General features: G+C 51.8%; 1 protein-coding gene across 7 annotated transcripts in view; it reads right to left on the bottom strand.

The window, feature by feature from the left end:
- NTRK3 (neurotrophic receptor tyrosine kinase 3) overlaps positions 1-22,901 on the bottom strand; it is a 399,858-nt gene that overhangs the window by 306,647 nt on the left and 70,310 nt on the right. For all 7 annotated transcript variants that reach the window (XM_078078899.1, XM_078078900.1, XM_078078901.1 and 4 more), the window contains 2 exons: positions 8,553-8,627; positions 7,797-7,868 (listed from right to left, as the gene is read on the bottom strand). In XM_078078899.1, the coding sequence (XP_077935025.1) occupies positions 7,797-7,868; positions 8,553-8,627 (147 nt within the window). The remainder of the gene's footprint in view (positions 1-7,796; positions 7,869-8,552; positions 8,628-22,901) is intronic.

The following is a 22,901-nucleotide window of genomic DNA, read 5'->3' as shown; positions in this document are numbered from 1 at the left end:
GTATGTGCCTTCTGGGCTCAGTCAGTTAAGCATCTGACTCTTGATTTCAGCTCAGGTCATGATCTCAGGGTTGTGAGATCGAGCCCCGCATTGGGTTCCACACTGGGCGTGGAGTCTGCTTACAATTCTCTCTCTCCCTCTCTCTCTCTGCGTCTCCATCACCTCCCAGCTTGTGCACATGCTCGCTCGCTCTCTCAAAAAAAAAAAAAAAGTGGCTGATAGGATTTCATTAGAGGCAACAGCTCAAGCGCCAGGTTTGAGAAAGCTTCTGAGCAGAGAGAGCTGTGGCAGCAGAAATCTCCCAGAGGTAAGTTGCTTTCATTGTACATTTTCATGTGACATTTCAGCAGAGTGCTGTTGTGATATGATTGAACGTTTGTACTATTTGTACATTTTACATGATCAGTGTTATAATGTCAATGCTTTGCATATATTATTTGCCCGTATATCCTTTCTTTTAAACACAACTGCAACGCGTTCTGCCATACATAGAGCCTGAGGAGCTCTGGTCAGACGGGACCCAAGAACAGTCAACAGGATGAGAGGGTGGAAAGAACATCAAGCTGACAGTACCAAGACCTGAGTTCTAGCCCTGGCTCAGCTCCTGCCCATGAGATCCTGGTCAGGATTCTTCTCTCCTCTAGAAATCCATCCTCTTGTCCACAGAATGATCACGTCAGACTAGCCAACAAATAGCCACATCCAACAAATAGCTACGGACCACTGGCTACGTGACAGGCATCGTTCTATGTGCTGGGCTACAGCATCGAGCAACCCAAAGTCCCTGCTCCAGGGAAGCTGACATTCTAGTGGGGGAGACAGGGTATAAACAATTAAACAAATAACTGAATGAGATAATTCCAGACAGTCCATAGTAACAAGGGCCGGGGAAACTGTTAAACCACGTGATGTAACTGGGTGACAGGTGCAGGAGGAGAAGCAAGGCCACAGAGGCCGGGTGGTCGGACAGGCCTTGCTAAGCCAGTCCCATCAGAGAGAATGATGAGAAAGGGCCAACCATGCAGAGAACTGGGCCCGATGGATCAGCAAGTAAAAATCTCCAAGGGGGCGGAATGAGTGTGGTACATTCAAGGAACTGAAAGAGGGTTCATAAGGCTGCAGCGGAGAGCAGGGAGGAAAGAGCCAGGACAGGAGACAGAGGGATGAAAACCAAATCAGCCTGAGTCTTGTGGCCGCGGCCAGGGCTTTAGCTTTCATTGTAAGTAACGTGGGATGTAATTGGAGGGCTTTAAACAGAAGAATGACACAGTCAGATTTATGTGTTTAAAATATCACTCTGGCAATGTGTTGGGAATGAAATGTAGGGGACAAAAGGTAAGAAAAAGCCAGATAGGAAGCTATTGCCAGAGCCAGAAGACAGGCTGGTGGCCAGGACCAAGATGGCATGTGGTGGAGGAGGGGACGAGAGACGTGGATGGAGACAAGATATCTGATGGATTTGAATTAACTGATGGAAAGATGGAGGAAGGGAGGCAAAGGGGAGCGAAGAGGCAAAAGCGACTTGGAAGTATTTGGCATGAGTGATCTGGCAGATGGTACAACTTACAAAAACAAGAAACATCCAGGGGAAACAGGTTTGGAGAGAGGAGGTAGACTGAAATCAAGAATTCTGTTTTGGGCCAAGTTAAGTGTGACCTGCATCTTAGCCACCCAAATGGAGATGTCAAGTAGGCAATTTAAAGGAGGTGGTTTAACATATGAATCCAAAGGGCAGGGGTGGGAGCAGGTACAGGAATATAAATTTGGGGGGGGCGGTTATAACTCTAGAGCCCCTTCCAGCTTTAATTACCTATGATTCTGTGGAATCAGAGACCAAAGAGCAGGGGAGAAGTCATTAATAACAGCAAAAAATATACAGAGTCTTTCATAAAGCACTGTCTGAAGCACTTTCTAAGCACTGTCTTAGTGGAGGCTCAGGACAATCCTATGAAGTAGGAGCTCTTACGGCCCCTTCAAAACTCATGGCGGTTCAGTAGCTTGCCTAAGTAAGATGGAGAAGCTTATTACACTAAGACGTGGAGGACCCAGGATTCGAACCCTGGCCTTTCTATTTCCAAAGCCCACGCTATTAACTATACAGTGCTCAGTGGCTAAGTCCTCCAAGTGGAACAAAGGAGGAAGGGCCCATGTGGAGAAGCAGTGAGGGGACAAATGTGCCACTCACCAATCCCTTTGGGACTTGGAGGAACGTCTCAGTGCCGAGGGAAGGGGCAGGAAGAGAGGCAAAGGTCTACCCATAAAATATCTACCCATTGTCTTGCATCCCAGAAAGGGGGGTGATCTCAAGGAGAAAAAGCACTGAATGATTTACAAGACATAATAAATCAATCTCGCCGGGCGCCTGGGTGGCTCAGATGGTTAAGCGTCTGCCTTCAGCTCAGGTCATGATCTCAGGGTCCTGGGATCGAGTCCCGCATCGGGTTCCCTGCTCAGTGCAGAGCCTGCTTCTCCCACTCCCTCTGCTTGTGCTTTTCTGTCTATCTCTCTGTCAAATAAATAAATAAAATCTTTAAAAAAAAAAAAAAAATCAATCTCGCCATGCTTCCATCCCAATAACCTCAAGAGGAGTGTATTGCCTTCTCAGCCGAGTCCTGCAATGGTAAGGACTCTGGCCACTTCCTCTTTCCTACCCGCCCAGGGCTGCTGACTTTCCCTCCTTGTGAACATAACACACAATCATGCTCAAATCAGGACATTCTCCCCCTCCTCACCGCATCGCACTCCCACACAGGTCAGCTCAGGGTTGGCTCTCCCAAGCTGAAGATCAAGTGCCCGTTTGCTTAGGACAGAGAGGAGTAACAATGTGGCGCCCAGAGCTGTGGGAGAAAAGGCAAGAAATAGAATGCGAGAGAAATCTGACCACAACAACTCCAAGGGATTAAATAAAAATTCTTTTGGCTTACTGGAATCTCACACTGCATATTCTTGGAAATGAGCGAGCCATAGGCGAACGCTAAGAATCTTTTATGATAAAGATATTCGGGTTGTAATGTAACTGTTGTTATAGGATTTGACCTGAATAGGAAAAGAAACTAAACAGAGCTTTCTCAACAGAGGTCTTTGAGGATAGATGGTGCTAAATCCCCAGGGGAAACATCAGCTCTAATAAAACTTTAAAGACTCCCAACCCTCCCATAAGGAGTTCTTGCTGGAGAACTAGAGAGAGACAAACACGTGTGGACTGTAGAACAGTACACTGACTTAAGAGGCAAAGGGATGAGAGTCCAGGTCCTGGCTGTTCCACTAACTGCTATGTGAACTTGGGGGAAGGCAGTTATGATTTCTGAGCCTCAATGTTCCCATCTATGGAATGGGAATAGAGGAACCCTAACCTACAGTTACCGAGAGGAGTGATGTTTGCAAAAACACCAGGCACAGTCCTTGGCACATAGTAAGTTCTCAATCAACACTAGCCTTTCCTTCTTCTCTCCTGATACCAGCATTTTTTAAGAGATTTTTTTTTTTTTTTTTTTTTTTTAGAGAGAGGCGGGAGGGCGGGGGCAGAGGCAGAGGCAGAGAGGGGGGAGAGAATCCAAAGCAGACTCCGTGCTGAGCACAGAGCCTGATGCAGGGCTCGATCTCACAACCCTGAGATCATGACCTGAGCCCAAAATCAAGAGTTGGACGCTTCACCAACTGAGCCACCCAGGTGCCCCCATACCGGCATTTTTTATGCAATTTTCTAACCATCGTAAGAAAAAAAATGTTTTAATTGCTTCAGTGGAAAACATTGCATCTTCTGGCCCATGAGCTATAGTGGAAAGATTCCTGGAAAGAGAATCAGAGGACTTCGTGGATGTTCTACCACAGCACAGCACTTGGAAAACCCTGACGTGCTCCACAGAGGAAAGGACATACCGCCCGCCATGTTAGTGTGGTTCGTAGAGAATCATCTACGTCATTGTGCTATGGGGACCCCAGCCTGTGGAGATCCGGCTGATGTGCGAGCCACGTCAGAGAAAACCAACCCCAGAAGGGAAGAGATGAGCCAGTTGCAGAGGTGGGGCTGGGAAATTCGGCAAACAATCCAATTTCAGTCGTGTGGGTGGATGCGCCCTCCAATCAGATGGAAACAAAGGGGTAAGCTCGTCCGCTGAATTGTTTGGGTCCTTTCTGAAACTAACATTGTCGAGAAGGAGAGGAGGGGGACTAAGTGGAGAGAACAGGGAATCTATCAGGGTTCGTTTATCGGTATTCAAGGAAGAAAGACATGAGAGATTGCAGAGAGGAGTATTCCAGATGCCAGAGAGGTGGACAGCACTGCAGAACAGATCTACGACTTTTCCAGAATAAAGTCGCAGTCAGAATCGTCATCGAGGCCAACTGGTCCCCCCTCTTCGGTTCTATTATCGTCACCACAAATCACAATAATTACTATCACTAGCGACTGCCATTTCTGAACGCTGATCATTTACCGGGCACTGGGCTGAGAGCTGTATGTGCCTTCGGTCACTTCATCTTCCCCACATCCTGTCCACAAAGGGGGCCCTGTTATTGTGCCCATTTTGCAGATTAGCAAATAGCTATTCCAATTTTCCACTTGGAAAATCCTTATCCTTAAGAATCCTCAATCCAAAAATCTTGAAGATCAAGGAAAGGACCTAAAGGTCAAGGATATTCCAGTCTCTCAGACAGGATCTCCCTTGCTGTATATGAATCAGTATTTCCTTTTCTCACGCTCAGTAAAGCACAGAGAACACTGAAGCAGTCAAGAGAAGATGGGCCAGTTGCTCATAAACCTTGAAGCTGGACACAAGAGCCCTCCTCCCCAGCCTTCTTCATGACGGACAACTTGGCCTTAACATTGGTTCATTTTCTGGCCCAAGGAAGAAGCGGACCCTGAGTAATGCAACAGCAGCTTAGAAGTGAGGGAAAACTGAGCCAATCAGAACAGTCTGGACAACTTGACACTGGTACAGGGGGTGATGATTTCACTTCCTGCTTCTTATTCTGTTCAGAAGGGACAAGAAAAGACTTCTCAGCCATCACCCTAAAAAAGGGAGGGGGAGAAAAAAAGAAAAAGCCGCCAAGCCAGGGCTTGGCAATTAGTGTTGGAGTAAGTGATCGTCTTGTGATTGCTCAGCTGGGGCCTGAAGACTCGTAACCGCATTTAGAGGACAGAAATAGAAGATGCTGTGAGAGAGCAGAGAAACCTGGCCCATTTGCCAGGAGAAAAATGTCCTGAAGCTGCCGGGAAATTCACTCTGTTGGGATTGGGGGTGTGTCCTCCTAAGTGGGAAAAGTTCATAAAGAAACCCATCGATGAAGCCAGCGCTTACACCTTGACCCTTTGACTCCTCTGTGACCCTCAGACTCCCCTGGAAGCCCCACGGTGCCTAGGGGAGCCCCTCGACAGGTGCTGAATTTCTCCTACCAAGCTGAGCATCCTAATGGCCCCTGATGTACAACCGGGCCCAAACTGGGGATAGATTGATAGCGAACCATCCTTCTTGCCAACAGCAAGTGCTTTGGCAAAAGCTGGCCAATGCTTCCGGGAGAAGACAGAGCCCGAGGTCACGGGCAGGCTCGCAGCTATCAACAGAACTACTCCAACCAGACCCCTTCTGCCCTTTAAACCCTGGGAATCTTACAAAGCCCCACCAGCCTATCACGGCCACCACCCACTAGACCCCAGATCATCCCCAGGGAGACATGGGTCACGGCCTTCTTCCAGGACCTCAAGGGTAAGTCAAGGGAATGTTCCAGTACATTCCATTTCAGAAACACTTGTGACCTGAGATGCACCCCTGCTCCCACCTCTGTGGCCCAAAGAAACGCGACAGGTCCCAAAGCCCCCTCAATTTCCCTGAGAGCTGTGGGTGACACAATGCCTTGTAAGCTCTAGGGCATGAGCACCTAGCCACTGTCCTTGAGCAAAGGGGACAGAGCTTCTTCCAAGCTGACAGCCTCTCTCCCCCAGGTAATACCCTAGACCACAAATTGGCACTTCGTGTGTCCTCTTCTGCCCACGGAGCTGTTTCGTTTGGCCCATGGAGTTGAGGGGTTTTGTTTTCGTTGCCAAGCATTTAAAACTTGAGGGGTTTCACCGGACCTTTAGCTCTTCTTGAAAAAAACAGTAAGTCTGGCAACATGAGGCCCTGCCTCCACATAGCAACAGTCAGCTAGCTGCCCCTGCAGCAGGGGACATGTGGTCCCCAGCCTCCACTGTCCCCACCCTCATCGGCCATGGGCGGTTAGCTTTGTGAACTTTGTGTGAATTAGCACGAAAAGAAAGACTCCTCAGAGGTCAGAAGCTTCTTCCCCTGGGATATTTTACATTGAAACTCAAATCCCCAATAAAATAAACACCTGGGACATCTGGTCCAAAGCCCTCCTCTGGTCCCAGCTTCACCTCCAGCTGCAGAGAACGCACATCGGGAGAATCTCCCCACAGATGCTCGCCTCGGAGAAGAGGGCAACCGCTGGATGAGACAACTGGGAGGTCTGAAGCTGAGACGTTGGGCCCTGAGCAAGCGCCTTACAGTGTGTGCCAGTCCCAGATGGAGGAAAGGAAGTTTAGCACAAAGAAGGGTGGCCATAACTGATAAATACACACACACACACACACACACACACACATCACGCACTCACTATGTGCCTGAGAAAGCACACAGAGGACAGAGGGTGAGGTCAGGATCCCCAAAAAGAACCACCCCTCCCACCACAATCCTCCAGAAGTCCTTCTCCTTCTCTTCCTCCCTTTCTGCCACTTTCTGAGAGCTTCCCTCGGAGGCTCTGCCTCTTCAGAGGGGACTCCAGTCCGGTGGGCTGCCCTTCCATTAGCAAATGCAAAGTGCCTCAGGCAGTACAACGGTCACATGGACAAAGGAAAGACTCACCTGCACATCATTGCTCCATTTTGTCATCCCCAAATACAACAGAGCCCTCCCTCCCCACCTGGTCCCTGCAGAATCTCTGCTCTCTCGGGGAAGGTGCCCAATGGATGTCCAAGATGGCCACCATCCTGGAAGAAGAGGTGACCAGACAGCAAGCACCCCCAGTGGGCACAGCGGGTTGGTGTTTCCCCTGACCGTCTCCCCGGGTTTCCTCTCAAGCCCACCTTCTCCCCAGGATACGGCAGTCCTCCCACTGAATCCCGGAGTCTTCCGTGGAGAACAAGGCTTGGAGAGAAAGCAGTGAGCTCATTTGATTCTACCCTCACAGGCCCAACCCTGAGGAGGCCCCTCCGCCATCAGACATGGAAGGGAGGGGGAAGGGTGGGGGGAGGGAAGCACAGACAAGAATCCCACCCGGAGCCATGTGGCCTGCAACTTGTCCCAAACGAAGCTGTGTGACCTCAAGTGCAGGTGCCATTCTCGAAGCCCTTCTCCAGTGAACCCAGAACCTACTTAGACATGGCGCTTGGTCTGGCCCTGCCTTCCCTCTTCTTCCAACGGCACCCAACACACAGGGACACACGGACACACACTTAGGGACCCAAAAATTGTCTCAGAGGTGTAGCATTCACATCCCAGATGAGTGGGATTTCTTATCACTTACATTCCCATAAAATTGCAAATGAAAAGCAAACAACCTTGGGAGTCAGGAGGCTCTAAGCCCTGGTTTAGGCTCGTCCTTCTGACAGAAATCTTAGAGATGCTCAAATCCCAAACCCTCATTTTTAAGAGGCAAAGTCTGAGGCCCGGGGCACACAGTGACAAAGCCAGGCCTAGACCCCAGGTCGCCAGCTAGCTCCCCTGCCCAGCACCCTCCCTGCCGTGTGTCTCCCCCCGCCCCCAGCCACTCCCTGCAGCCCAGGACGCAGCTCTACTCACATATAGCGCAAGTGGGGGTTCTTGGCAAAGGCTCTGGGCTGGATGCTCCGAAGTCCTGAGTTCTTGATGGTCCTGAAGAGAGAGAGAAAAACAGGGTCAGCAGAGCTTACAGAGCAGAGGGACATCTGCTCCGGGCTGAGGCTGACAGGAGGTCATGGACCTCCAGCCGCCCCTGTGAACTGAACGCAGTTCCTCATCATCAGCATCACCGGGTGCCCCGCGGAGGGCGTCTGGGCTCACCCCAACACTGGGACCTGGGTGAGGGTTTGGGATGAGCTGGCAACTGTCATCTCCTCATCCTGGCAAGAGGGTAACAGGTCTCCTGCTCAAGAATCCTGGTCCAGCGACTACAGGGCTGCAACCCCCTTTGTGGACACTCCCTCCCCCACGCCAAACCCCCCACGACCACTACCACTGAAGTTCAAAGGAGGAGGAGGGGCCTGGGGAATTTTGCAGGCTAGGGGGACCATTCGCGAAACATGGGGCTGAGGTAAGATCACTAGCCGGGAGACCTGGGTTCAGGTCCTGCCCCGAATCCCTAACTACAGGTGAGCACAGCCCCCTTGTCTTCTGGGCTGAGAGGAAACGTGGGAGAGTAAGGGGATGGCCTTTGAAGCCCCGGACACTCCCTAAGTGGGTGGTACCAACTCTACTAAAAGAGGAACGGAGGAGGAAAGTGCCGAGGGCAGCCCAGAGGCAGTGGGCTCCCCGACCCGCCCACCACTCTAGGCCCTGTACGAGGTCTGGTGCACTCACAGCTTTTGGAGGCCGGTGTAGAGCTCCATGTCCACGGCATTCAGCGTGTGCAGACCTCGCCAGTTCTCTATGTGTCTGCAGGGGGAGGAGGAAAGACAGGGTTCAGGTCGGCCAGGGTCCACAGCTAAGGTGCTGTCTTTAGAGCCAGAGAGACCTGGGTTCGAATCCTGAATCGCCCACATGCAAGCCAGGCCTTCTGCCACGTGGCCAGGTGTCTCTGAGCCACAGCTCCTCCCTCCTTGAGGGGTCTTGCACATCCCCTGCCTGATGGGATCATCATGAGACCCAGAGCACCTGGCCCGGGGACAGCATTTAATGTCCCCTCTTGGCTCCAGAAAGCTCTCCTTTTTAAAGACTCGAAACCCAGCTTCCCCATTGGTCTTCATGACTTAGCTTCCTTCCACTTGCTTTTGTTTTCCTTTTTGGGACTTCCTAAGGACAGCTCATTTTCTCAGCTGGCCAGGAAGACGACACAAATGATGTGGGTTTAAAAAGGGGGAGGGGGAAGGTAGCTTGCCAGTGGGCATGGTTTTTGAGTGAAAAGGCTCAGAAGGAGCATACACCCACTTCGGGGTCCCCCAGGGTCCAGACACTGAGCGCCTCGTTCGGGTGACCACAGCCCAACCCACCTGGAGTTCAAGAACACAGATAGCTTGATTGGGCAGAACCAAGTCCAGGAAGGAGGGGGCAGGCTGGGGACCAGGGAGGCACCACAGTGTCACAGAAGGAAGGTGGGACCAAGGAGCCCAGTCGCGGCTTCACCTCTGGGACCTAAAGACCAGTGGCCTTGAGCCAGAACTCTGACCTCTTGGGTCTCCTGGGTCTCTTGTGTCTTCATTTGCAAAGGGAGAGGGTTTCACTAGCTCAGCAGCTTCTCTTCTTCCTCGTCACAAAGATCTCCATTTAGAGCTTTCTCCCAAGCTACCTCCTGTTTAAGGAGGTTTGTGTGGAGCAGGCACACTATACATTTATTAAGTAATAATTAATTCATCTTCTCAGATTTATTAATTGAAGATATCAATCACCATTCACCAGAGCTTTTTATCAACGGATATAAACCAGCACTAACTCTCCCAGTGGATAAGGTCCAGCCCAAAGCAAAGGAACTCGGAAGTTCTATAAGCAAAGGAGGCTGTCATAGGTTTGATTACTGCTCTTTTTTTTTTTTTTTTTTTTGGATATTGACAAAATGCCAGGGACAAACATGCTCCATTATAGCTCTTGGGGTCCCCAGGTTAAGAACCATCCGGCTACTGATTTGTTAAGGCCCTTTCTGACTCTAGAGTTGTGTGAGAAATTACCACTCATCCGCATCTCTATCCCAAGGAGCTCCAAGGGGCCTAGGAGAAGGCCCTCTGATACCCACCCTGCCCTCCCAGGCTCCAAAGCTCCCATCAGCACCCCCGATGTCAAAGTACCCTCTTCGCTCATCCTGCAACCCACAGCTATCCGACGCACACTGAGGCCAGAAAAGTGGCAGCCGCCTTCCCCAGACATCTCCTCCTTGGCCCCACCACACCCGTGGCTCTTCCATCTGCCACTGAGTGGAGCCAGAACCAGGAAGGCCGCAGGGCGGCGGTGGCCAGGGCCCCTGGAAGCATTTCAAAGCCTCGCAGTGACAAGGTATGCAGAGAGCCCGTTTTGTACCACATTCTCTCGGGGCCCCTGCTGAGCAGCCAGACACACTGACATCTGCTGGGGACAGGGACCAGGTGGCCAGGTCGGGACTGAATTCCAACTCCAAAGTCTTCTCCCTGGAAGCCTATGGCCCCGGGGCAGTTTGCTTGGTCTGGTCCTGCCAGGGCAGGGACCCTGGCTCCATGTCAGGTGCAAAGGAATACCAGAAGGAGTAAGGCACCGTGCCAGTGCTCCCCGGGGGTATTCACTGGACCATCGGTCCAGTGACCTACCAAGTAGATCACACTATTCCTACAGACGACCGTTCATTCACCGGAGCCCACAGCCTAGGGTCTGCTCCTGACAAGCAGCTATCTATCAGTTGTATAAATAAACGAAATCATTTTTCTTCACCCCCATTAGAAGCCCGTAAATGTGTTTTTATTTATGGCTGAGTTGTCAATCATCGGTGCATTCTATCAGTTTACCCTTCTTAGCTCTCGTGTCCTGATGGCCACACACCGGCCCATCCCTGATGTAGGCTCACTCGGAGATACGGCGGGGCAACAAATAAATTCCTTGGTGCAAAAGGCTCCCTGGTCAAGAGACTCCGGCCCCTGCCTCCTCTGTTGGGTCTGAGGCTCCCCGTATGGGGGAAGAGACTTATCACAGCCACGGTGCCCTGGCGCGGTGAAGAGCCTGGACTCTCGAGCCGGGTCGACAAGCTACAGCCTGGGGGCCAAATCCAGTCTGCCACCTGTCCTTGTACAGCCTGAGGGCTAAGAATAGTTTGTACATTAAAAAAAAAAACAAAAAACAAAAGCAGAATCCTATTTTGTGACATGTGAAAAGTATATGAAATTCAAATTTCAGGGTTCCTACCCTTTCATTTAGTGCGGTCTGCGGTGGCTTTTGTGCGACAGAGATGGAGCTGAGCTGAGGAAGTGTGGCAGAGACCGGCCTTTTATAGAAGAAGCTCGCCGACAGCCCCCTGCCTCAAGCCAGGCTGCCAGGATGCATATCCTGGCCCCGTCGCTACCTCTGTCCATGTGTGACCCCATCCAAGGGACTTCATCTGTCTGTGCCTCGGTTTCCTCATCTGTCAAATGGGGTAATAAAATACCCCCAGTGTAAGAATGACGTAAGAACTGAAAGGCCGTGTTAAAAAGCCCGAACGGAACGGCAGCTCAGGACACACAGTAAGTCCTCAGGGAGCGCAAGCCGGGATGGTTATTTTCAACCCTGTGCTTTGCAGAAACTGAGCAGTCTTTTCCCAGTTTTCAAGCTAAACATGGCGTCATGGTTCTGCTGGAAGTTGTCATTTGTCAGCAATCATTGATAAAAATCCATGTGGCAGAAGCGTGGAGGGGCAGTTAATCTGTCATTCACGACCTCCAGGAAAACTGCTCAAGCAGAAATTAGGAACAGGTTCAGGGAATGCACGGCTGGCAGCTCAGAGCGGCTTCTGAGGGGAAGGTGCGGCCTGACATTTGTGGATGACATCGGCGGGGCACCTGCCAAGTCCGCCGGTGACTCACCACTCGGTACCAGCCCCGGGGGGGTCAGCTGCGGGAGCCCGGGTAGCTGCTGTGTGCTGCAGGTTCAAGTGGGGAAGCCAGGCTCTAAAAATATAACAAATAGGATAAATATGACAGAAGGTTTGGTTTGCTTTTGTTCGTGGTAAACCGTAGTTACCTTGGCCTCTAGTATGTGGCTTCTCCTTTTATTATGCTTTCCTGGTGTCCAGGCTGTCTTCCCTGAGCACTTAACTTGGTCCCTTGAAAAACAATCGATGATGATCACTGTTTAAAGGAAGGTTCGGCATTTGAACCCTGTGGGGGGCAGTCACTGGTCACCCCGTTCCAGGACGGCAGGCTGTGCCAGGTGCATCCCGGCAGAGGCGTCTCAGGAACCCACCTCACCATGGGAGAGAAAGAGCTCAGAGCCACGCCGGGAACTCGGGCCGGTGGGACTACGAGATTCTGCGTTCGTCCGCTCGGGCACAGAGTGTGTGGCGGGGCCGGCCCCGCAGAGATCTGCAGCCTCGTTCTCAGTCTGCGTGCTTTCCTGGAGCAGTGAGGGGCAGGGGCAGAGAGGAGGCTCCCATCCTGGCTAAAGTACCCCCACTTGAGTCACCTCTTATACCGTGGTGCTCAGCAGGGGGCCATCCTGCCCCCCAAGGGCCATTGGGAAATGTCTGCAGACATTTTTGTTGGTCCCAGCTGGGAGGAAGGGAATGATGCCAGCATCTAGTGGGCAGAGGCCAGGGATGCTCTTAAACCATCCACAGATGCCCAGGACAGGCCCCACAATAAAGAATTATTGGCCCAGAATGTCCATAGCTGGGAAGCCCTGCCTCATATAAGGTTTCTGCCTTAAGATGACTATAGAAGACTGTGTACCATGGCTGGAAACAGCAACAGTTTTAAAAATGACTGTTTGGGGGCGCCTGGGTGGCTCAGTCAGTTAGGCATCTGCCTTCGGCTCAGGTCATGATCTCTGGGTCCTTGGATCGAGCCCCACGTTGGGCTCCCTGCTCAGCAGGGACTCTGCTTCTCCCTGTCCCCTCTGCCCCTCCCCACACTCGTGCACTCTCTCTCTCTCAAATAAAAATGACTGCTTTGAGCAAACCCTAAGAGGCCCCAGGCCAAAACCAAAAAGCTTGCCTCTAGGTCCCTGGGTCCAGGTGAGAGAAGAACATCAAAAGCTATAGCTCCCCAACTCCTGCAAGTCAAGGGCATTACTTGAGAGGAAATGAGGGGCTCTTTGGTGCACTGGACCATGGCCCAATCCAGGTTACACATCCCAGGAGCAATAACGGTCTCCTCTCACCCAGCTCTGGCTGGAACCCCCCACAAGAGTCTTTCCCTCTCACTGAGAGTTCATCTTCTGCATAGCTTAGTCCTTCTCGGCAATGGGAAATGCTCCATCCAGAGAGTCAATGCAGTGCCCCGTCCCTCCCCTCTGGCCACTGCCCTTCCTTGACACCCCAGAATCATGACGCTTCACCAAGAGCGAATGTGCAACACTTTTCCAGAGAGAAGGGAGGCTTAATTCATGACAACGCTGAGCAACCAAGCCAGAGCCGGGCTTTGGGCTACAGCTCAGAAAACCTCAACGAGGCCTAGGTGAGCCTCTGTGGTCAAAGAACACGCTGCTGTCAGGTGGACCGGGGTGTGCCGGAGCTGAGGGACCGTGCATGCGCCCAGCCTCTTCGGGAGTAGGAGAAAAACCACCGGAAATGAAGCCACTCCCAGTGACTCACAACGACAGGACCCAGTCCTGGAATCACAGATAGCTGCTTCCGCACCCATTCTGGGGATGAGCTAGGGCACAAGTGAAATATTAATTAAAACATCCAGGGAAAAGATAAAAAACCTTTGTACTAGAATAAATTCGACTGTGCTTTTGTACCATCGCTTTCTTCCTCCTTCTGTTTGTCTGGAGCCAATATGGAAATGAACTGGCAATCGCCAAGCATATAAAAATGAGATGGCACAGACTGTGTGGTCCATATTTTAATTAAAAACATGTCATGTGGATATGTTTAAGAGTTGTTTATAACTCCAATATTTAAGTCCTATACATAGAAAACTCTAGAACACTGAGACATCCACCCCCTTCCATCACCAAGGGACTGAAGTTGATGGGGAGGCCCACGAGAAGAAGGGCAAGCCAGGTGTCTCCCTTCACCTAATAGGACATTCCTCGTCACCGGGACATTCGGCAAGACAAGGGGCTGGTTGGTGGGACAAGCGAGCCTCCTTCCTTCCTTTACACATGGCTGGCCATGTTTGCGACCTTTCCTCTCTCCTCCCTTGCTGTAAGATCACTGTTATTTTCACTGTGACTTCTCACTGCTATTAACGAGCTATTCTTCATAACCAAATTTTCCGGACAACTAAATTTAAATGCAAAACCTTTGCATGTTCAACTTCCTTGCTAGATGTTTCTTTTTCCTCCTAAAATGCATTACACACCTCCTTGCCTTTTTAAGCAGGGTAGACAGAAAATGACTTATATTTTCTTGATGATCTTGGATCACCGTGACCAAGCTAACTAGCCCGCTGAGCTCTTTCACCCAGTGACACCCTCACAGGCTCCTGAAGCAGGCAGAATTTGTGTCCCTACCCAAATGGGCCTACCCTGACATGATTCCTAAATTCTAATGGTTATTGTGTCCATTTTCAGCAGCTTCTGGCTCTTCCTTTGCTTTCCGGCTGTGGGCCATCACCCCCTAGAGCCTTTCCTCCCTTGCAATGTGCTGCGACCAGTCTGCTTGGCAGCCCCTCCAAGCCCAGAGTCTAAGCGTGGGTGCCCTGGAGGCAGGCTGACCAGAAGCAGACATCCAGCTCTGGCCCTTGGAAGCTGGAAGCCCCTGGGTCAGTTACTCTCGAAGCTCTCTGGTCCTCAGCGTCCTCAGAGATATTGGCTCTCTGGCTCCAGCCAAATAGGAAATCCCGGTGATGCAAGGATTAGATGAGGCAATGTCTTAGCCCTCAATTCCGTGCTGATGCTTATAGCACCGAGTGAGAAATAGCAGATTCCATTACTCTGCTGGAATCATAGAAGTAAAAGTAAATACAATCTGAATAAAGATCTAAGAGAACATAAACACACACACACAAATAGGTAGATACTTGTCCTTGTCTTCTTTGTTTCTAATCCCCTTTCTGGATAATTAAGATCGAGAGATAAGTAAAGTATTCTTAGAGGTGTAGTCATAATTCTCCTGGTGGCACCTAAGCATACGCCACTAATATTATATTCTGTCTATCTATTCTTAGAGGTGCCTCCTGCCAGGAGGCAGCTGAAATGGGCATTTCTCAGATGCCCCACTCCTCCAACACAGAACACAAGAGCTTTAGCTAACAAGGCTGTGCACAGATGCCCCCTCCCTCCAGACACTTCCCCGTCAGACCTGAGGCTCCTATCCCCTTCTCACCTGAACCCCGATTCTAGGATGCAGGCCTGAACTGCAGTATGGAGCTGAGTACCGGGGGAAACTAGCCCAGAATTCCATTTCTTAACAAATCAGCATCGGAGCCCACGCATGCATGAGCGCGAGTCTGCGCACGCACACACACACATCTACAACGAATGTGCCGTGCATTTGACTTCGAAGCCTTGTAGGGCAATAAGGAAATTGATTTGTTATCCAGGCATATTATGTCTAGTGATCCAGACGGAAGCATTAGCTTTCAATTATCTGATATGTTTAGCATTATAAACAAACCGTCTGGAGCAATAGCTCCAAGGGGGCTGGGGAAGAGCCGCACTGGATCACACCAGCCAAGTCACCCAGCTCTCTCTCCCTTGACAGCTGTCGGCTGGGCGGGGGGGGATCCGAGATGCCTGGGGAGCTGGACCTGCGAGCCTGGGGAGCCTTCTTGGACTGGCAACCCCAGCATGCCAGCACATTAGCACACCAGGTCTACAAGCAGCTGCACGCCAAGGACCATGGTGAAGCAGCCCCGCATCTGGGACCCCCGGGAACGGCAGAAAGGAACATGCCCATCGTGCAGTGAACAGATGGGAAGCGACAGCATCTGTGTCGGCGTCCTGATCAATTCTAAAGCTCGTGCCAGGAACCGGGAAGGTTTGTGCACACACCTGTGCTCTTCAGGTGCTGAGATGCTCTGTCTGCTAACAGACAAAAGGTCAAGGGCACACCCCCCGTCTGCTATCCTGCTAGGAAAAGGCCTGACTCCCAGGAGGGAGATTTCCTCTGGGACTTGGCCAGTTCACTGGGGAGTCCGGGCTGTCCTGCCTGCCCCCCACCCCCCACCCCACTGCCTGGGACCGGACTGGCCAGCCCCTCGCCGGTCTAACTGCTGCCCTTCATTTGCACTGGCTGGCTGGGCAGGTGGGTGGGCGTGGGCTGGCGACCCCAGCATGCCCACCATCGGCACCCGGGCCGTGGCCACCTCTAACCTGCAAACCACCCTTGCCTCCTCACTGGGCCCCCTGCTGTCACTCTTCCCCCTCAAGAGTCTCTACACCTGCCCGCTCACATTCTCCCCTGCTGAAAACCCTCCACCCGCTTCCCATGGCCCTCACAATGAAATCGGGACACCGTGCCAGGGCCCATGAGGTCCTGCATATGCCGGCCGCTGGCTGCTCCTAGGGCTCCTTCTCTTAACACCTGCTTGTTATCTGGGCCCCTGCCACGCTCGCCTACCTGTCTTTAAACACACCAGACGCATTCCCAACCAGAACTTCCATGAAACACTCATCCTGGCTCCTTTTATGTCCTCAGGGCTCCCTGCAAAGGTCACCTTCTCAGAGACACCTGCTCTGACCCCTATGTGAGCACACACACACCCCCCTTTTCCCCTGCAGCTGCTCCCTGGCACAAGCCCCTGCTCATGTCCTTCACAGCCCTTAATAACCATCTGTAATTGTCTTATTTGATTATTTGATTATGTGTCTGTCGTCAGTGTCCATAAGCAAGAACTAGGATGCATGAGAACAGAGGTCGTATCTGTCTTATTCACCACTCGCTCACCCTCAGAATCACAAAGAAGAGCAGGTACCCCAGGATAAATACATACTTGGGAAGACGCCCAGGTTGGTGCTAAGCAGCCCCCTCCAGGCCCCACCTCACGCCCAAGGCTTTCCATGCTCCGTGCCGACACAGTCCTCACTCTGGCCCCTTGGAGCAGCCCAGAGGCCTGGTCAGACCCCACAGGCACCTTGAACTTGCTGCCCGAGGAGGGATGTGGCCCAGGGCACACCACTCAACATCCCAATCAGGGATAGACATCCTAGGGCATCACTATGAGGCCCACAAATGGTGACCCCAGAGGTCTGGGGAGGCCCATGGACCAGATCTCAGGTCTGTTGCTCATGCTCAGCGTCAGGAGGGGGGAAGTGGGCAGGGCCCCCCCTCTGGCCAAACAGAGGAGGAGACGAGATGGGCATGCTTTTGGCACCTCTTCTCCACCTTCCCCTTGCCCACATGACTATGGCTTTCAGCAGATCAAGAGGTTTCTGAGGGCACGGACCTCCAGTGCCATGCAAATGCTCAGTGACAGCCAAGGGAATGAATGAATGAATGAATGCATGCATGCATGCTTTAGGGAACCCTCAAAGTGATCAACGGCAGAACTTACGCACCTGGCACTCTATCAGCTTCCTGCAGGGGCCGTCCCCTGCCCTTGACCCCTCTCACCTTCTCAAGGATTCATTCATCTTTTTTTTTCCCCTCTCTTGTCTGGACCCTCACTTTCTCTCTACTAGATTTTCCCATCAGCATACAGACACATTCTAGAAGAGCTCATTTAAAGGGCTCTCCTTGGGGCGCCTGGGTGGCTCAGTCAGTTAAGCAGCTGCCTTCGGCTCAGGTCATGATCCCAGGGTCCTGGGATCAAGCCCCACATCGGGCTCCCTGCTCATCGGGGGAGCCTGCTTCTCCCTCTCCCTCTCCTGCTCCCCCTGCTTCTGCTCTCTCACTCGCTCTCTCTCTCAAATAAACAAAAAACCTTTAAAAAAATAAAAAATAAAAAAAAACAAAGGGCTCTCCTTCATGCCACGTCCTCCTCCAGCGACTAATCCATGTCGCTACATCTCTTCGCGGCAAATGTTTTCAGAGGATCCGTCTCCTCCCGCAGGCCCGACTTCCTTCCTCACATGCCTTGGATTCTCCAGCCCAGTAAGTCTTCAGTCCCGGCCGCTCTGCGGAAACTGCCCTGCCAAGATCGCCAGCGTTTCCCGTCCTGACTAACTCAGCAGACTCTGCTCCGCCGCCCCGTTACCCCGTCTCTCGGGGGCATTTTACCTCTTTGTTGAAACATTCTCTTTACGGATTCCTGAACTTTACTCTCTCTTGGGTCTCCTTCTACTCCCCTGGCTATTACTTCTTCGTCTCCTCTGCGGGGTCCATATTCTTTGTCTGATCCCTAAATGTCGGTGTCTCCCAGGTCTTTCCCTGGGGCTCTGTGGTGATCTCACCCACGTGCTGGCTCCGAACATCACCTACGCGCTGAGAGCGTCCAAAGGTGTGTCTCCGGTCAGACCTGCCCGCTGAGCTCCAGGCTCTTCCCCAATAGATCAGTAGGTCCAACACCAGCCCTTGGCTTTCCTCTCTGTCCCAATAAATGGCACCGGTGTCACCCAGGTGCCGAAGCCAAACTTCATCACTGAGTGCTCCGTCCCCTCTCGCAATATCCACACCTGAGCAGTCCACCTGCACAAGAGATATCAGCTCTGTCCCCTTCCCACGACCTCACCTGGACCCAGGCCATCATTACCTCTCCCGAAGGCCACTGCCTCCAAGACGGGGACCACTGTGCCTGCTCTGGCCTGACTGAAAACCGGAATGAACTTTTTGTAACACAAATCTGATCACGCCCCCCTCCCCCACGGCACCCACCCTCCAAAAACAAACCTCCAGTGGCTCCTCCCACACTTGGGATGAACTCCAGCCTCCACCACAGCCAGCGAGGCCCCACATGCCTGGCTCAGGCGTCTCCTGCCTCAGCTCAAACGAACCGACCCTGTTCACTTGGCTTTGTCTCACCAGCCTCCTTTCCATTCTCCAAAACCCCAAACTCTCCCCCTCCTCTCAGGGCCCTTACACTTGGTTTTGCCCTTAAAAGCACTTGGATTCTCCTTAAATGTCATCTCCTCAGAGAGGCCTTTCCTGACCAACCCAGCCAAAATCATTTTCTATAACCTTCCTCTAGATCAATTATTCTCAAAAGCCAGGGGCGGATTCTGTCCCCCAGAGGACATCTGGCCATGACTGGGGACTTTTTTGATTGTCACGACTGGGAAAGTCTAGTGGGTAGAGGCCGAGGATGTGACTAAAAATCCTACAACCCAGGACAGCCCCCTCGGAACAAAGAAGGATCCGGCCCAAAATGACAACAGTGCCAAGGTTGAGAAATGCCGCTCTAGATAGTTCTTTTATGCCACTTGGCAAAATCTGTCATTCTCTCACGTATGTGTTGACTTGTTTTCTGCATCTCTTTACTAACAAAATGCCAGCTCTGTGAGGGTGGGCAACTGGTCTACCTTGTTCACTACCGTAACCACAACACTCGGCCCAATTCCCTGTACAGAGTAGAAAATTCGAATGAACGAATGAATAAAGGAATGTCCTTCCTCAGAACCCGAGGACCTTGCAGCACGTCGTAAAAACCATCTGGTGGCTGAGGTCTTGCCGGGACCCGCATTTTCTCCAACCATTTGAAGAGACTAAGGTATAAAGAAGTAAGCTGTGCCTGTGGGGTTGTGGGCGTAGGGAGTAGGGTGGGTCAGAACTCCATGGCCCCTAAGAGACACTCTCCTCTTGTCTGCAGATGAGAGTCAAACCGCATTGATCATAAAACCTCCAATCCTGACTAGACAACTCAGCTTTGAACTAGGAGAGAAAGAAGAGGTCTTTGATGAACCATAGAAACGGCCCGAGGCAGGGAGAGACACATTGACTTTGACCCTTTTTCCCCAATGGGCCTTGGAGGAGAAAGTCTGAGCAAGAAGGAGAGTCTGGTCCAGGCCAGAGCAGCTGGTTGAAAGTAATCCAATAGTGCAAGCTCTAGGCCTAAAATCAGCTAGCCCCAGGGGTCCTGAGAGTGCTGCCCTTCTGGTGGCCAATTTCCTTAGGAAAATATGAAATGGCCAGGCCACCCTTTACTGAATTATAAAGCACTTATCACTTCTTTAATAACTACCCACATGGAGGACTTAATTCACTCAATATGGAAGTTATAAAGGCGAATTGGTAAGTGAGCATTAAGCTCAAGTGCACTGCATAAAGACTTATGAGGGCAATATTTTCCCCTATTAAAAGGGTGGATTTCCTCACTGCAACTCTGCCTCAGAGTTAATGCAGGAAAAGTTGTTCCAAGGCCCGGGGCATTTTCATTGTTCCAGGGTAATTCCAGGTCTCTGGGATGGAAGGGAGTCCTTGACTTTGCAGGACTAATTCTCTCCGGAACCAGAGGGTGTCAGAGCGATTCGTCAAGGTAACCATCAGAAAGACAAGATCACATCGGGGGTGCCTTGCACTCCGTGCACAGCGCGCCGGAATGTGAGCAAGCCACAGAGGAGAAGAGAGGAGGCACGGGATGGAGGAGGATGGGTGGGCCGGGCCGGGCCTAGAAGGGGCCTGTGGAGGGGGAGGCTGCAGGAAGGGAGGAGGCAGCTCTAAAGAGGCTGGAAGAAATGCTGGCTTACAACCGAGCCCAACAAGGAAGGCATTAACAGCATTAGCGCTCGTAATCTGGAAGCAGACGAGCCCCAAAGTTCCTTAAGGTTCCAGAGGTTTCCACTTAGGGGGCTGGAGAGATGGTCTCCCTCACTGGGTGAAGGAAATTCAGCTTTTTCTCTTGTTAATTTTTCTCTTCCTTGCTTCGGCTTCATGAGCAGTTTCCTTCCCTCCGGCCGTAAGCCGTCTGTTCCTCTCCCCATATCCTCCCTCTCTCAGAAGGCATCTCTCTATTCACATGACTTCAATTACTGCCTCATTAGAGATTATTTCCAGTTCAGCTCTACCCCTGACACCCAACCTCTCCCCTCTCCTGTAGTTCGTGTTCCCACAACACACATTCCCCTGGACTCCCCAAGAGCCAAGCATGGACAGAACAGCTTGTTCTCACCTCCTGGTTTCTCCCAAACTACCTCTGCTGAATCCTCCTGACTTGAAACATCACCGCAGAGCTGGTGAGCACATTTCAAATGATGTGCAACACCAGTGGGTTGGCGACGGCTCACACAGATCCCTGTGTTTGGAAGGAATCTGTGGATGAGCGGGAAAGAGCTATGATTGATTAGTGATGTCTGCCATGGGCACAGTACAGAGAGGGGCAAGGTGAGTGCCATCTATTAACCACATCGATCCAAGAAACGGTTTGACATCTCTCTCTTGCTCTCGCTCTTTCTTAGATTCAAGACCTGCCAATCCCTCCTCCAAGATATTCCTAGTAACTAACTTGCCCCCACTCAACCCCTATCTGAGAGAGCCTCGTGCCCAGAAGGACACAACCCACCTCCTACCAAACTTGTTGGTTTCTAGCCTGTGAGCTCTACCCTGTTCGGGGCTCTACATTCTCAACGATGCCTTTGAACATGTCCTTCACAGGCTCAAGGCTAACAACACCCAATGGCTAACAGATACCTAGCACGCCAAACCAAAACTTCCTTGAGGAAGGCTTCACGCTGCAGGAAAGCCTGTCACTGGGGAGAAGGGGTTATGTAAAGAGCCACAGACGCTTTGTGGACAGAAGCCACTTTTCCTCTACCCTGTGTCCAACCCATTACACCACTGAAATGCCTCTCTGAGGCTCCAGTCCAGACCGAAGCAGAGAGGAAGGGGACTTGCTGGTGGGACCTGCCCGAGTGGCTTTGGTGACTCTCGCTCTCTTCCTCCCTACACCCCCTCATCCCGCTGTCGGGGAGGTGTGCTGTCATCAGAAGAGAAGCCAGCCTGTCAGGCCTCAGTTTCTTCATCTATAAACTTGAGATAAGTGATGCCGGTTTCATGGAAGCATCACAAAGATGAATTGAAACAGAGTTTGTAAAAGATCTAGCACATTATCTGGAATAGCCTAGAGCTTAGCGTATGTTGATCTCCCCTCCCAAAACAAAAGCAGTGTGACATAATAAGAAATACATGTATTTGGTCTCTGCTCTCATTTCCTAGCAGGCAGCTCCTAAAACCCTTGGAATTTCCAAGGTGGCAAGTGTCCTTCTGTCTGCTAATAAGGACCAGTGTTTGGGGGCTCCTGGATACCTCAGGCTGGGGGCTGGGAGCCAGGGGAAGCAATCTTGTAATCACAGGGTTGGAACTGTCAGCTCCTTCCCACTAGAGGCTGACTTCCTCACCAATGGCCAGTATTTAATCAATTACGCCCACATAAAGAAGCCTCCATGCAAATCCCAAACAACGGGGTTCAGAGAACTTCCAGTTGGTGAACACATGGAGGCGCTGGGGGGGTGGTGCACCCCGAAAGGGCCTGGGAGCTCCGTGCCCTTCCCCCATACCTCGCCCCATGCTTCTCTTCCACGTCACTGCTCCTGACTTGTCTTCTTTTATAATAAACTGGTAATCTAGCAAGTACACCGTTTTCCTGAGTTCTATGAGTCATTCTAGCAAATTACTAAACCCAAGGAGGGGGTCCTGGGAACCTTCGATCTGTAGGTGGTTGTTCAGAAGCCCGGGTGACAATCTGGGGGCTGGTGCGGTCTTGCAGGACTGCACCCTTACCTGCGGGGTCTGACACTAACTCCTGGTCCAGAGTGTCAGAACTGACACTTGGTGTCCGCAAAGAACTGGAGAATTGGTTGGTATGGGGGCAAGTCACACATTTGGTGGCCAGAGGAGAAGCCTTGGGAGTAGAGAAAAAGAAGTGAGTTTTTTCTTTGCAAGCCATCCCTGGATTGTGCAGGGTCTGAGGCCGGGAAGTGAGACCTGCAGAGCCAGCAGAAGGACCCAGCTTGGGGCCGCGGCGGCCGAGGGGGTGACAGGACTGCAGCATGAGACCCTCTTCCTGCCCGCCCCCCACTGCCTGCTCTTTACGAGTCAGCCACACAAAGCCCTTGCTGCCAGGGCTGGTTCCTCTGACTGCCTCAGAGCCACCGCCTCTCCCTGCCGGCCCCTCGGTGCCCAGCGGTTTGTGGAGCGGCACATCCAGGGGTTCCGACAGCCGTATCCTCCTCCTCCCTCCGCTAAGCTTTCAGCAAACCACCCTCATCCAGCTGTGGCCATCAGCCATCCAGCCTCACCCT

The sequence above is a fragment of the Halichoerus grypus genome, chromosome 8 (genome assembly GCF_964656455.1).
Source record: "Halichoerus grypus chromosome 8, mHalGry1.hap1.1, whole genome shotgun sequence".
NCBI classification, from domain to species: Eukaryota; Metazoa; Chordata; class Mammalia; order Carnivora; family Phocidae; genus Halichoerus; species Halichoerus grypus.
The sequence above is the reverse complement of the archived record's forward strand: the minus strand, read 5'-3'. Positions and strand labels throughout refer to the sequence as shown.